Below are 15,838 nucleotides of genomic sequence, written 5' to 3'. Positions count from 1 at the left end.
ACGCCTCCTGCACGGTTACCAAAGATTTTTCCGTGCCGGCATCTCTGAGTGGTTTGGAAAAAAGGATCTGCGCGCAGCGCCAGTGTGGTTATACAGACTCTGCTGCAGCTGCTGTCTGTGTGCGGTGCGGGACTGTGTCGCTGCAGTTGCGCCCATTATTCCATTGTCACGCGCTCATGTTATTGACTCTGCAGAGAGCAGGGGTGATCCTGTGGCTGCTAGTCTGTGCCCGGTCCCGATGATTTGTGTGTGGCAGTGAGAGCATTAGTAACAACCCTGTATTACTTCCACCCTTGCTTCCTCCTCCATGCTTAGAAATATGATGGCAGATTAATAATTACACTGCCTGCATCAGCTAGTTGCCATACATGGCCACTAACCACACTGCTGCATTGCATGTTATAAATGATTAATCTTCTGTATTTTGTCAGTTGAACACATTAACTATTACTGCTCCTTTTATTACATGTGCAGGTTGCTGTGCGCTTAGCAGGTGGAGTTTACCCTTTTGATCCCATTGCTTTGTGTTCAGGTGTGCATTGAGAGGTAATGCTGTCACATTTGCCCGTGTCTGGCATACTACACCTTCCATGCAGGATGGCCTCCTCTCTGGCCTCGGCGTTGCCCGCCTCTCTCTTGCGCCCTGCCGCCTATGTTGGGGGTTCCTGGTTGCAATCTTCTGACTCTGCAACGTTTCCAGTGGTGGATCCTGCAACTGGGACAGAGCTAGTGCGAGTCACTGACTGTGGCCCCACAGAATGTAGGCAGGCAGTCAAAGCAGCTGCTGGAGCTTTTCAGACCTGGAAAGAGGTGCCCAGCAAGGTGAGCATAAGATACTGTTCCTGGTATGTATGAAATCACTGGGGCAGGGACTGATGTGAATGTTCAAATATTCTCTCTGTAAAGCGCTGCGGAATCAGTATGCGCTATATAAGAAACTGTTAATAATAAAAAATCATGGCGATAGGGGCATAACTAGAACATTAAAGGTGTCCCCACCCCAGTGCTCCATTATGATGCATTGTTGTGCCCCCAGTTGACAGTGGTGGGCTCCTGCTCACCATGCTCCTTTTTTCTTTTTTTGGGGGGTCTGCGCCAAATCTGCTGCACACAATCCATTTTGGGGGGTCAGGCAAGTGGAAAGAGACAGTCTGCAAACTATTTTCCACTATCTAGTGCAGGCATGTCCAAACTATGGCCCTCCAGCTGTTGTGAAACTACACATCCCAGCATGCCTTGCCATACTTTTAGCATTCCCTAATAGCAAAACTGCGGCATGATGGGACTTGTAGTTTCACAACACCTGGAGGGCCATAGTTTGGACATGCCTGATCTAGTGTATTCAATACACAGTATACGCTTGGTGGGTCTTACCCTGCTGATGCCTATATGAGTAAATATTAAAATACTGAAATTATACTTAATTTACCATAGATTTGCTGCACCTCTGGTAACACACTGTAGCCCACTATATCTGCATAAAATAAGGAGTCAAGTGGGGTTTCCCACTCTTTAATTACCAGATTTTTATGGTTAATGTTCCTTGCAGCTTTTGAGACTACAAGAAATAGTGCACCCTCTGGTAATTAACTCCTGGGAATCAGCCGCTAATTGAATTAATCAGTGCCAACAATTGCTTAGCAATTAATTGGGTTTGACCCATAGTGCTGGGAAGACACAATGGCAGAAGGTCAGGAAGAATCAGTGTTACCACCTTCCTTGTGTTGCATTGCTGATGTACATCACTATTCGCCGTAATGCCTGTACGGTCATGTGAGCAGCAGATAACCCCTTGCTCTTGTCTTTTTCTTAGGAGCGAAGCAACTTGTTGCGGAAGTGGTACGACCTAATGATCCAGAATAAAGAGGATCTTGCTCGGATTATCACAGCAGAAAATGTAAGAATACGCAATTCTGTTCTTGTATATTTATGGAATATTTTGTACAGGGAACTGTAAAAATGTGTGCTATAATCCAGACGTGCTGCAATGGATGTTCCACAATCTGTTTTTGGTGTCCTTGAATTGTCAGATGTGCAATCTATTTATTGGCATTTCCTTATGGGGTCCGGGAACAATGACATGTTACCTCCTGTGCTCCCAGAATAATGAGCACTGACACTGGGGATCATGTCTTAGAAAATTCATAACAAATCCTAGAGTAAACACTACAAATCGTGCCACAATTCATGAACCATCAAATGATGTTTCCAGTCTGTGCAAATGTGAGTAAGGCTGAGCGTGACTGAGAGAGGCTGGAAGTAGTCATCGCTGATGTCACAGATTCTCCTGTAAAACACCTGGGCAGTTCTGTGTTTTTTTTCTGCCGCCCAGAAAACAGCAGGTTTCTGCCCAGAACTCCAGCTTCCTGTCAATCAAACTGCGAGTGCATAGTGGTCAGGATTGTTGATGCTATTTGCTGCTGTGCATGCGGCTGATCTGCAGTTGTTTGATAATTGGCCTAATTGCAAAGTTGCTGATCAACGAGTTTGGGAACCACCGTTGTATGTAATATTTGGTTATAAGTGTCATATACTGTACCTAGTGATTGTATTGTATAGCTCACACAGGTTTGGCTTTCATATATATGCCAGGCCTTTAAGTATTTGATTTAAAGAAACACACTGGTTATTTGCAGCATGTGCTGTAAGATGTCTGTTTTTCATTATAGGGAAAACCTACAAAAGAAGCGATTGGGGAAATAGTTTACGCTGCTGGATTCCTGGAGTGGTTTTCAGAAGAGGCTCGTCGCATATATGGAGATATAATTCCTGTGCCTATGAGAGACCGCAGAGCTTTAGTCCTCAAACAGCCAGTTGGAGTTGCAACTATTATTACGCCAGTGAGTATACGGAAGATATAGAAAATGTCATGTACTCCCATTTAATAAGCTAATGTGATTATTTCTACTCTGGGGAAATGGTTTCCAGAGCCCGAAGCTTATGTGCTCTCCAATACCAGGCTCTGCTACTGATTACAGACTCCATGCCAACATTGTTTTTAGTTTTGTAAATTATTTAATATACAATATTTGCTATTATCACAAGTTTGATATTAAATTGCCTTTTACAAAGATCAATAATGTACATGCCAGATTTATGATGGTCACTCAGCACCCATATTTGTCTTTCAAAAATTGACTTCACATTGTGCGCTTTGAATGTATTTATAGGGCGGTATTCAATCCCAGGTGCTATCCATGTCCGTTTTCGCTGACACGCCCACTTTTTGCCACTTGACTGGTGGAACAATGAATTCCTCCTGCCGAGTCTCTGTTGAGCTGGGCGAAAAAATGGCTTCCAGACAGACAAGAACTGAGAGAGGCTGGAAGTAGTCATCGACAGTCGGAATCCAAGAATGAATACCCCCAATAATCTGTTCTAGAATAATCTAATCCTTATCCCAAAGGTATTAGAATACAGATTAGACCAGGCGTGGCTAACCTATGGTTCCCAGCATGTCGTGCCACAGTTTTAGCATTCCCTAATGGCACAATTGTGGCAAGGCAGGCTGGGATGTGTATTTTCACAGCATCTGACAAGACACCGGTTGGCCAGGCCTAGATTAGGCTATAAAATTAGCTGACTGGCTAAAGATGACTTACATGTTACTAAACGCTGCTCTGCAGCTGTGGCTGACCTATGTAATAGTAGTATTTTGCTATCAGTAAAAAGGAATGATTTGCAGTGTTTAGTGGATATTAATGTATCTGGATAGCTGGTAAGGGAGATCATCATTTGGATTGAAACCATCCTATTTTTGTTTTGATATTTGCTAATAATCTATTCCTTGTTTCTCTTCTGACATCAGTGGAATTTCCCCAGTGCCATGATCACGAGGAAGGTGGGTGCTGCCCTAGCAGCTGGTTGCACAGTTGTGGTGAAGCCTGCTGAAGATACCCCATTATCTGCCTTAGCACTTGCAGAGGTATTCGCTATATGTGATTGGTTGTATTTATCAGTGTATGGTATTGCTACATGGTGCTTATCCCTCGTGTGTATTTGTATAGCTTGCTCACCAGGCTGGGATCCCAGCAGGAGTCTATAATGTGGTACCGTGTTCCCGGGAGAAAGCTCCAGCTGTGGGAGAGATTCTCTGCACAGATCCTTCCGTATCAAAAATTTCATTCACTGGGTCCACGGCAACAGGAAAGGTAACACATGAGATTACGCCCTTATGAGCGTTATTTACTATTAAGCTGTTTTAATTTAATCTTTTTGCTCTAACAATTTAAAGGTAGCCCAGAAAATGTAGTCTGCTCATATACTAGAACAAGTAGCATTAGTGAGATGCATTGTTTCTAATAAAGGGGCCGATTTGGTGTACCCATAAAAACGCCGGCTGTTCCCCTACGAATGCAGGCCTGGCGATGCCTGCAAGGGGTGGGTAGCTGACATCACATGATGTCAGTGCCCGCCCCAAATTCAGCATATCAAGGACCGAATGAAAGTCAGGCTGCAAACATACGAAGGCTAACAAACGGGTCTGAATCGGGCACAAAGTTGCTTCCAACATCGGAATGAATAGTCATATGCGAGGATTGCGTATGCACTGGCACAGTGTTAATGAAGCTCGCAACGATCATGTTCTGACCTTCATTTGCATACTACAGGTTGTTGGTGACTCCAGGAGTGCACAATCCTTAGTACGCAATGTAGGTGATATGTCGTTACGGAACGGCATATCCTGCCGACATAGATCTGCCGTCCTTGTGAGGTTATTGGTGGTATAGCTGAAAGTTAATCTGCATCTGTTCCTAAGTAGACCTAAATGAAAGGTAAACTAATGATAGGCTTGTAGTTATAGTAGTTACTCTTCATCACAGATGTGTATTGTCTCATGTGACTACATTTTTTCTTCCATGTAGATCCTGCTTCGCTATGCCGCGGAATCTGTGAAGCGCGTGTCTATGGAACTCGGGGGACACGCTCCTTTTATTGTATTTGACAGTGCGAATGTTGACCAGGCTGTTGCTGGAGCTCTTGGGTCGAAATTTCGCAATTCCGGGCAGGTGTGTGTGTGTGTGTGTGTGTGTGTGTGTACTCGTTGTTCACTATTTTGAACTTTATACTTTAAAAAGGATTATTATTATTTTTCATTTATTATTGCATTTTTTTTAATCTAACCATGCATAAATCCCCATTATTATTTTTTTAAAGCGGCAATCCTTTACCCTGGAAAACCAGGTTGATTTTGCCATGTAATTGATTGCCGCTTTAAGAAACTGGGAAAACTCCCCAAATCTCTCACTTTCTAATTCTCCCACCCTGTTACATCAGGCCCTGGATGATTTATGGTATCCAATTAATCCCTCCCAAAAGCGGAATATTCAGTTATTGGGGGGAAAACATTCGTTTTTTTGCCATTTCTCCGATGATGATTTTTTTTTTGGGGGGGGGGGGGGGGGGGGGGCGCTATCCTATTGGGTCATCCTTAAAAACAGAAAACACCGTTATACTGAAACTACGTAGGGGTTTATTTACTAAGATGGAAGTTCTATAGAAGATGGGATGTTTCTATGGGCATCCAATCAAAACTTCTAGAAGTGATAAAGAAATATATATACTAGATTCTGATTAGTTGCCCATAGCAACATCCCATCTTCAATAGAACTCCCATCTTAGTAACTAAACCCCATAGTTTGTGTTTTTCCTGAGAAGCAGACCCATTTTTACTTACAAACGGGGCTGTCTTCGTCGGGCGAAGCCAAATCTCAGAAGGCAGAAGAAACCTGATCCCTGCGGCTCATGCATACCCCCATGAGCTGTTGGATCCTCTGCTTCTCTTTTTCCAATATTGTGAGGAGAAGAAAAACTGGCAAGTGTTGCTTGTATCTGAGCTACCAACAGTGCATGTTTTGCAGGTCTCCTCACAGAATCACAAGTGAGCTAATTAGCTCCATCTGTGGATCTTTTAAAATGTGTCAGTGATTAATGAGTGCAGCTGTGCAGCAGCTAGGTTGTCTGGACAATGTGAACTGTTGGTAGCTCTCAAGGGCTAGGGTTGGCTACCACTGCTTGTATCATTCAGTGGTTATGGTGTCTGCTTTACTTGTAAGCTGGGTGCAAGGCTTCGGATCTGCTAGATCACTCCCATTTGCCTAGTGTTCTGACACTGCACTGCCTGTCTTTATATCTCTTGTTGGCTTTGTTTCAGACATGTGTATGCACAAACAGGTTCCTGGTACAGAAAGGGATACATGATGTCTTTGTGAAAAAGCTGTCTGCATTGATCAAAAAGGACCTGCGTGTTGGGAATGGTTTTGATGAAGGGGTTACCCAGGGACCACTCATTAATGAGAGAGCTGTGGAAAAGGTATTGGTTGTTGTCGCCTGCATGATAGTGGTGTATTGGAGTTATAGTGATGGTGATCCTGTAACATGAAATAACTAATAGTCTGACTGCAGCACAGTTTGTTTTCCGTATTAGCTATAGCTAGATAGACTATATTAAAACGTGTGTTACTGTATAATGATAGATATCCCACAAACATGGTGGACGCACCAGATCAGATGACTGAGCAAATCACTCCACACATGTACCCACTAGGAACATTCAGAGAGACACGACTTACAGAAAAAAAGCACATCCCTGCTTGGTCGACATGGTCAAAATGCCGACACGAGCAATAGGTCGACATGGAAACGGTCAACATTGAAATGTTTGTGTACTTGCATGGCTCGCTTCTGGTACACTATTTATTCTGACTCTATGTTCACATGGATCGTTTAAAAATGAAGAACCCTTTTTTTTTTTTTTTTGTGAAAAACTCATGACGACCTTTGACCATGTTTACCTTTTTGCTTGTCGGCCAATAGTGGTCAACCTATTGACTGCATCTGTGCACAGGACCTGACATCTATTCTCGCCAAAGATGATTGGTGCATTTGTGATCTGATCAAATAACATGAACAATTTTTTCCTTCTTTTCGGTATCTGTTTTACCCTACAACATCTCACATAGAACTATTTCAGAACAACAAGGGACCATCAGTAAGTACCTGTGTTTGAAGACAGGTGGCGTTGCTGAGGAAAGTTGGTATTCCTATCGTGTACCTAGTCCATCTTTTAAACAACACCATACCAAATTTCAGATTGATTCACCGGTTAATTTTTTTTTCCCACCACAACAATTCACCAACTCCCTCATCCGGAATTGTTGCGGCCAAATTGCATTAATTGCTTTATGAATTGTTGCTGCATTCATCGTACTTGCTTGACTTGTCTCCCTGCGACTTCTTTCTGTTCCCTAACCTAACCTGAAAAAAATTAAGCTCAAAGGAGGTCATCGTCGAGACTGAAGCCTACTTAAGTTTGACAAATCGTATTTTTTAGAGGGTTTAAAGAAATGGCAGGGATGTTGGGAAAAGTGTATTGCCGTGACAGGAGATTATGTTGAAGAAAAATTTGTTTGGTGAAAATTTTTCGTTTTCATTCTTAACACAGGTACTTATTGATTCACCCTTGTATAAGATTGATATACCACTCTTTGCTATGAAATACATGGCATCATATATGGTTGAGCTTGAATAACAACCAAGATGATTTGGAAAGTTGTTTATTAAATTAACCAAGATTAGATTTAACCTTATTAAGAATAATGGAATCTAGTATCTAGACTTGAAATGTTTTTTTTTGTTTGTTCTTTGGCGGGGCGGGGCAGGGGGGGGGGGGTGATTATTATCTGTCCAAGCAGAGCTGGGTAATTCAGCTAGTGTCTAATATTCAGTATATGTGCCGTACTATACAACATACTTGGAAACTATCAAAATGTAGCAAAGTTCTGTCTTCCGTAATAACCTCACCTATATGCTTCGTAAATATGCAATATGTATGTGTTCTTTCAGCATAATGGTGGTCGTGCTGGGGGTAAGTTTGCTATGTGTTTGCCTGTAGGTGGAGCAGCATGTAAGAGATGCAGTGTCTCAGGGGGCACATGTTGAAACTGGAGGAAAACGATCAACATTTGGGAAGAACTTTTATGAACCAACGTTGCTCAGCAATGTTACCACAAAAATGCTCTGCAGTAGGGAGGAAACATTTGGGCCCTTAGCGCCTGTCATCAAGTAAGAAAACCTTTTATGTTGGATGTTTGCACCATTATTTACGTTTTGTGGAATAAAATGCGTATTTATCAGATAAAGGATTGCGCTGATCCTTGCGATTACATATGTACATATACATAATGAGCATTTTACACCTTGCTCAATCATAAAAAAAATAATAATAATTAATATATATATATATATATATATATATATATATATATTGGTAAGTGTTAGTATTTAAGGCAATGGTATGTCACTTGTAAAATGTATCCTGATGAAGGGGACATAGTCCCCGAAACGTCGCTACACACTGGATTAAAAAGCACCTTTTTCTTTAACACCTAACTGCAAGTCTCCGAGTGCCATCTGTTTTTTTGGACTATTTATTGGCTACAGCACTTTGCCTACAGGACGGCACCGGAGCAAGGGATCCCCACGGGGGAGCAGGAGTGCAGGGAGAACACGGTATATATATATATATATATATTCCAAATGCCCGGCACTCCTGTAGATGTCACTTCTTATGCTTCACTGAAAATCCGTGAGTGCGGCCTACCTCCATCCCAGAGTGTGTGTGTGTGTGTGTATATATATGTATGTATGTATGTATGTATGTATGTCAGGGCAGTGACTTTAGTGGCAAGCATTTACTAGCATAGTTCTTACTCCTCACATAATAGATATAACTTTTTATTATATTTAATTATCCCATAAGAGGTTGTCGGCATATATTTGGCTAAAGATATTGGCCTGCCCACCAACATTGAGGTCCCTAACACCTGGGGTTCACATCTGGAGTGCAGGGAATCCCTACATTTTCCTGCTGACACCATGGTTTTGGGTTTTTTATCGGCAAACTGCCCATTTCTCAGTAAAGGCCTACTATGCTTGGCATTGAGCTATTCCAGAGTGTGGTTGCTAAATATCTTGAAAAAATAGTGTCAGATTTGGACACTTTCACCTGGTTCCGACTGATCAGGCAGAGAAATGGGGTGAAAAGTGTCCAAATCTGAGGTATTTGACATCTGATCTGATGTGTGGTACTGTGCTGCACATCTGACCTCCGACTTGGCCCACCCTCCCGGCACCAGGGGAACACTATCCCATGTGATACGTCACATGCAGAAAGGCCGAATGCAATGTGTCTCTTGCAGTCCTGCTGCCCGGGAGCTCAAGGCGGATCAACTGGCCATACACTGCTTAAGTGCATCTTTTGATAATCGTGTGTTAAGGTGCCCATACACTGTACAATTGCTGGGTGCGATGCGATACACGCTTCCGTCACACATTTCATCGCACAGCTCAAAAAGTATTTGCTGCACGTACTTTTTGTACTAGATCTCATCGCATTGTATTGCAAAACCTATGAATTGCGATCTAGTCCAAATTGTATACAATAATTGTACGGTGTATGGACACCTTTTACTAGGAGAAGAGTTTACTGTTTATGTTTTATTCCAGTGACCTCCACATTATGGTGACGTGTGGAACCTAATGCATAAAGATGTGTTTTAAATTTTGGAGGCTTTAGGTGGTTATCTTGTTTTTGTTGGGATTCTTTTTACCCATTTCTGATGAATTCAACACTTTCAGCAGTTGTGTCCAATAGAGTTTAGGAGCAGTTGGAATACATTGGGGTATTTAGCAACAATTTGAAAGGAAGCCTGATCCCAGATAATTGTTGAATAGTGGAAGTGTTGCGAAAGCGAAGGTTTGATATCCATGTATTGAATACTACTATTAGTTGCTGTCTCCTAATAGTGCTTTATTTTTCTGTTTGAATAAATCTTAACATTTGTAGAGTTTGTTTTCTCCCTGCTAGCCCTATGTAAGCATGCGCTCCTTGTCCCAATGTAATATTACAATCTGTTGAAGGGCCTTTTAATACAGTCTGGTGCGCACTGTATGTTCAAGTATAATGTAAACCAATATATACCCATATTTCTAAATAAAAATTAATGTTGATATTGTGTGTTTTCCATATGCCAGGTTTGAAACTGAAGATGAAGCTATCGCCATTGCAAACTCAGCCAATGTGGGCTTAGCAGGTACATTTCTGATTATTTTTATTTTTTAAATAGAAGGGATCTAGATGCCAATTTAAGAGCTACTAAAATGTCAAATTGAAGTTGATGATTTCATTTCTCTCGAGTGGTTTCATAAATTGTTTATGGCCTTTGAAATCACTGCAGGAGGCAGGAGATCATTCCTTCTATAAAGTATGTACTATCAACAGGCATTACATGAGTTTGGGTGGGGGACAAGCTAATTGTATGAATTCTTTCTAGGCGAGTATAGTGCATTGCTAAATACATAATAAAGGATTGTGTGCAGTCCTAATCTGGCAATGTATGTGAGAGCAAAGGTCAATTGACCATTTCCTCCCAAATACTGGAAGTCAGACAAAAATGGACATTCAGAAAAATTGGTTAAATCCATTTGATTCAAGTAATTTATCTGAATGGCTTTTTTTTTTTTTTTTTCCATTTTCCAGAATTTTGGTGCAAATTGTTGATTTTTTTTAAATTACTCCCAAACCTTACCAGATTTTCACTTCAACCAGAAAGATTGGGAAATGAATCTTATACAAGTACACGACCTATAATCCAGCACCCTTGGCTCCAGCACTGTGCCGTATTATCCATCTTGCTAGATTATTGGTTGTACATACAGTGGCATCCTGATTGTTTACCCTCCCCCCCCCCCCCCCACATCATTATTTATACCCCTTTTATACCAAAAAGGTCGGGGCGCACCCAGGTTTTTGGACCCAGCTTCCAGCCGGGTGGGACCTGGCCTTTGTTACCTTTTACACCGGACCCACCTCTTGTAGATGACATCCTCTCTAAGCACCGGTCGCCGCCGGGACCTGAACCGCTGCGCTGGGGGGAATGCCAGCACTGAGGTTATCTGCTAGGCAGCCCCCTTGCACCCCCCCAGCCCTCGTCCGGGAGGTGAATGGATGCCGCACACAGGCATCCATTCACCTCCTCCGGTGCCCCACTGCTGTCTGCAGAATATAGCAGCGGAGGCTGTGTGTGCCCCCCCCCCCGTCCCCAGTTTTACGCCCCCCCCCCCATTGATGTAAACCGGAGCTGGGTCTGATGACCCAGTTTACACAGTCCTCTACCCAGGACCTAGCCGTGTTCTAGCCAGGTCAGGACCTGGGTAGAAGACCAGTGTAAAGGGACACGGCGTGACCCATTTACAACGCCGCTGACCCGGTATAAAAGGGGTATTAGTCTGACTCCATTCTGCAGCCTATCCATGCACTCGGGTGTACTGACCCCGCCCCACAGCATGTAAAAAAAACTGCAGTGTATCCGAGACCTTTTACAGCCTATCTTCCCCCAGCTTAAAAGATAAGCCATGTTGTACTTGTAGCGTGTATCCAGCTCTATTTTGTAACAGATCACTTATTTTAAGCAGCTATCCCAGAGATAGATAGATAGAGATATATATATATATATATATATATATATATAATTTCAAAGGCAAGTTCTCTAAGCTAATGCACAAGTGTATTATACACAGTAAGTTAAAAAATATATATATAATTTTTTTTTTTTTTTATATCTGGGTGCAGGTTACTTTTATTCCCAAGATCCAGCTCAAATCTGGAGAGTGGCTGAACGCCTGGAAGTCGGAATGGTGGGGGTTAATGAGGGCTTGCTGTCATCAGTCGAGTGTCCGTTTGGTGGAGTGAAACAGTCTGGCCTTGGACGAGAAGGCTCAAAATATGGCATTGATGAGTATTTAGAAGTTAAATATGTTTGCTTTGGGGGCCTATAATATATATGCTTCATTCTATATAAACCATTGTACCGGTAGTAAGTGTGATAGATGCATACAGAGATAGACACAGTGAATATGTAATGGAGTTGTATCAGATTTGACTCCTGAATCGGTTGCCTGTCAGTTGTGTGGGGAGAGATTGTCCTCTGACTCTTGTAACCTAATTGTATGGTTTTATATATCTAAACCTTAGGGATATTGTTTAATGCATTTCAAATCTGTTTTGTAACTCTTAATGATCTTGTGAAAGTAATGGGATCTCCACAGTCTCATGTATTAAGTGATGAGTAACAGTCTGTGTTTTCCTAGACTTCTTTTTTCCAACTTGTGGTACAAAATTGGATTCAAAATATTTGCAGGACTGTTGATGCTTTTTACCTCTGTAGCTGCAGACGGCTGACCGGGAGCATCTCCACCACGTGATGTCCAGTGCTGCAGGGTGCAGAACACCAATGGATTCATTCCGTAGTTATCATACCTGACTAGTTGTATAGTGATAAAAATGCTTCAGCATATAGTGATCTACCCAAAGTACAGCAGAAGTCTTCATGCAGAGATGATAAATGATTATGGTATTACTAGAGCTCTGATAATGAGAAGAGGTTCAGTTATGTCAAATTTTATTCACAATCCATTGTGAAATGTTATTTACTATGTGGATGGTCCAATCTTTGAATTATTTGTTTTATAGGTTTTTCTTCAACATAAGCACAATTAATGTTTATTGTTACTACCTGTTTCTGTGCCAAATAGCTATTTTCTGCTAATAGGAGTCTTTTTTTTCTCAGTTGGAGCGGATAGGACAATACAAAGTTTATAACTTTTATTTGTAATGCTGTTGTGAAACTACAAGTCCCATCATGCTTTGCCACAGTTTTGCTATTGAGGAATGATAAAACCACAGCAAGGCATACTGGGATGTGTAGTTTCACAACAGCTGGGGGCGCAGTTTGGACATGCCTGCCCTAGATTGTGCACTTTTTCCTTTGCTTTGCATCCTAGGTTTTTTTTTTTTAATGCACTAAGTATTTAGGAGCAGTGTTTTGGTGCAGCTAGATTGCAAAGTCTGTGGTGCACTTAACAGGGCTATTTGGCCTTGTTGGAGGATGGGTGTATGTGGGCACCTCTGCATGTTCTATGCATATCTTCCCTTGGTGGCACAAGGACAATGCATAGAGTGCACCAGGAGAGGAGACCATATTTTGCAAACTGAGAAGTTTCTGGGGCAACAAAATGTAAGGAATCTAAAATACGTAATTAATCAGAATATGGTTCAGTCTTATACTGTAGGCACTTGGTTTTAATATAAATATATGTTTTCCTCATGTGTTGTGCCAAATCTAGCGATGTCCTGCAATTTCTAACTTTGCACATGTTTATATAGTTACAGTAGTGCCATATCTATTTCTTATTCATAGTAAAAAAAATACAATAGATACGAGCCGGAGACTTTATGGCACATCAAATTGTAAATGAAAGGAGTTTAATGCTGCGAGCGTGCCACAGCTGCTTGTTAGACATACATATAGAATTTACTTGGCACAAAATGTAATTATTGCATACCAATGAAAATGCTCAGATGTTTTGGTGTGTGCAATGCGGGTGACCCTGTATTTCTGTACATCTTCTAGTACAGTCCATCTTGAGTGTAAGTTGAGGGACTTTCTTTTTTCTTCAATTTCAAATTTATTTTGGGCACATTTATCTTTTTGCAGTCTGCACTGTTCTTCTGTTTAAGGTCTGAATTGAGACTTTGCGGCTAGGGGGAGGAGCATGGGGCCGTAATTTAATATTTGTGCCTGCTCCATTGAACAATTCAGATGCTTCAAGCCTTTTGGTCACTTAATGGCTGGATAGTGCAGCTAAGAATCTTAATATATTTTCATAGTGTGCTGCAATCATACCATTTATTGTACTGACAGCAGTGTCAGGCCTCATGCTGCCAATGGCTCGGCCCGCCACCTCATGTGCTGCCAGAACCAACAATGTGCTTAAATGCTATACACAAACTATGTTGTGCATACACCCTTATCAATACTCTACCCAACATGTCTGGCCCCAAGAACTGCTAGTAATGTCATTGATGGCAGTTTCTTGGAAGGCACATGGGCCGGTCAGTAATGTAGACAGCCAGATGTAGTAGTAATATATCGGTATTGGCTGTGCTGCAGTAGAATCACAGGTACTTGTGTAGTTTTACGGCGCCAGTAAATCGCATGCAATTCCATGTGCGATGCAATTTAGTTCCTGTTCATACTCCCACTATCCACTACGGCATGGAGTTGATTATATAGCGTGTCGAGCCACCGAGCCCGAAGCGTGGGGAGCGGACACGGATTACTTGACATGTATTCCACTGCCGCTCGCCACGCTTCGGGCTCAGTGAATACATGTCAAGTAATCCGTGTCCCCTCGCGGGCCTCGCCATGCTTCGGGCAAATCGCATGCGATATCGGGTGGCGCCGTGAAACTACACAAGTACCGCATCACACTACACCATGTTGTTTAAGCAGATCTGTGCACACCCACCGATGCAGTATGAGATATGTCGTTTGTCGACTAAATGATCGACATATACTATATTGTGTTCCACAGTCTTATCCCAATCACTGAGTTACATTGAAGAGGACGTAGTCACAGCTTGGGATTTGCTGATCTGACTGATTTATGACTAGGTTGCAGAGATGAGACTGTTTAAAAAAACATAGAAATTTGGAAATGTTGCCTTATACAGAATCTTACATCTGTATTGCTATGCTACTAAAGAACCTAAATGACTCTTAATTCCCAAATCTATACTGTAATAATGTGAAATGACAGGTATTTCTCAACTAAAACTAATTGTAGATTTATCCTTGTATCTGTTTTTATGTATGTTGCTCACTGATAAATATCTGAACTGTCATAATAAATATTATACCGTACTCCTCCTGTCTAACTATGTAATAATAAACAGATTCTACTTTAAGGATACAGCTTTGTGTATTTTTGGTTATTTAATAATAATAATGGTGTTGTCTATCATTCCGTAACATCACTAGCAAAAACCTTTCTTACAATATTTAAATACTCCCTTCTGGTCGTCCCTCAACCAGGGCCGTGGAAATTGTACTCAAAAGGAATGGTAAAATCACTCCGTAATTAGTGTATTATCAAAGTTTTTTTTATTTGGATACAAAAATATGTACCATATTTTTTTTATTGTGATTGATAAAAATTGTTCACAGCTGAAAATAGTGCATGTTTGAGAGCACACAATGATACCCATCAAATAACTGCTTTATAGTAACTAGTTATACCTGTAAATATGTGACATCCTCATTCTTTCTAGTTCTTGCACTCTTACACCCCCCTAATGCCTGTTTATAACCTGTGCTTCCCCTCCTGTCAATACCTGGCTATGCCCTCGGCTCCTAGCATCTGATTGTTTTAATAAAGGCACAAAGGGCCCGATTCTGAGTTTAATGCAGTAGCAGCCATCATTTTACTGTTGTTTCATCTGCAACTGTATGCTAATGGCGCTACAAAGCCCTCCCCTGTGTGCAAGAATGTAGATGCCTGCTTACTGTGTCTATAGACTATTTAGGTACATGATCGTTCACACCAATGAAACTTGCACCAGCAGCATTGTAGGTGCACGTTCTCCCTCTTAGTATGGCCTCCTGTGGGAGCCTCATGGCTGGTGCACGTTCTCCCTCTTAGTATGGCCTCCTGTGGGAGCGGATGTGCATCTCTTATTTTTTTAAACTACTTCCAGAAAGGAACAAAAATGGACAATTATTAATTTCTCAATGATCGGACTAGAGCAGTGGTTCTCAAACTGTGGGTTCAGAACTTCTCAGCATGGGGTCACGACTCCATGTTGCTGACCATCAGGCTGATGACTTTTCTAATCTCAGTCAGTGATTCAAGGAGTCTGACATCTGTTGAATTGTCTACTATGTTAGACTCCTCCCATCACTGTGCCTCCACAATGCTGCCATGTATGTGCTGTCTG

General features: G+C 41.8%; 1 protein-coding gene across 1 annotated transcript; it reads left to right on the top strand.

The window, feature by feature from the left end:
• ALDH5A1 (aldehyde dehydrogenase 5 family member A1) lies at nt 1–14,814 on the top strand. Its single transcript, XM_083187836.1, has 10 exons — nt 1–822; nt 1,814–1,897; nt 2,670–2,840; nt 3,809–3,925; nt 4,008–4,151; nt 4,866–5,009; nt 6,155–6,313; nt 7,895–8,064; nt 10,036–10,094; nt 11,633–14,814. The coding sequence occupies exons 1-10, from the start codon at nt 550–552 to the stop codon at nt 11,836–11,838; spliced, it is 1,527 nt and encodes a 508-aa protein (XP_083043962.1). The 5' UTR covers nt 1–549; the 3' UTR covers nt 11,839–14,814.
• The last annotated feature ends 1,024 nt before the right edge of the window (nt 14,815–15,838 follow it).

The sequence above is a fragment of the Crinia signifera genome, chromosome 5 (genome assembly GCF_055691185.1).
Source record: "Crinia signifera chromosome 5, ASM5569118v1, whole genome shotgun sequence".
Taxonomy (NCBI): domain Eukaryota; kingdom Metazoa; phylum Chordata; class Amphibia; order Anura; family Myobatrachidae; genus Crinia; species Crinia signifera.
The sequence above is the reverse complement of the archived record's forward strand: the minus strand, read 5'-3'. Positions and strand labels throughout refer to the sequence as shown.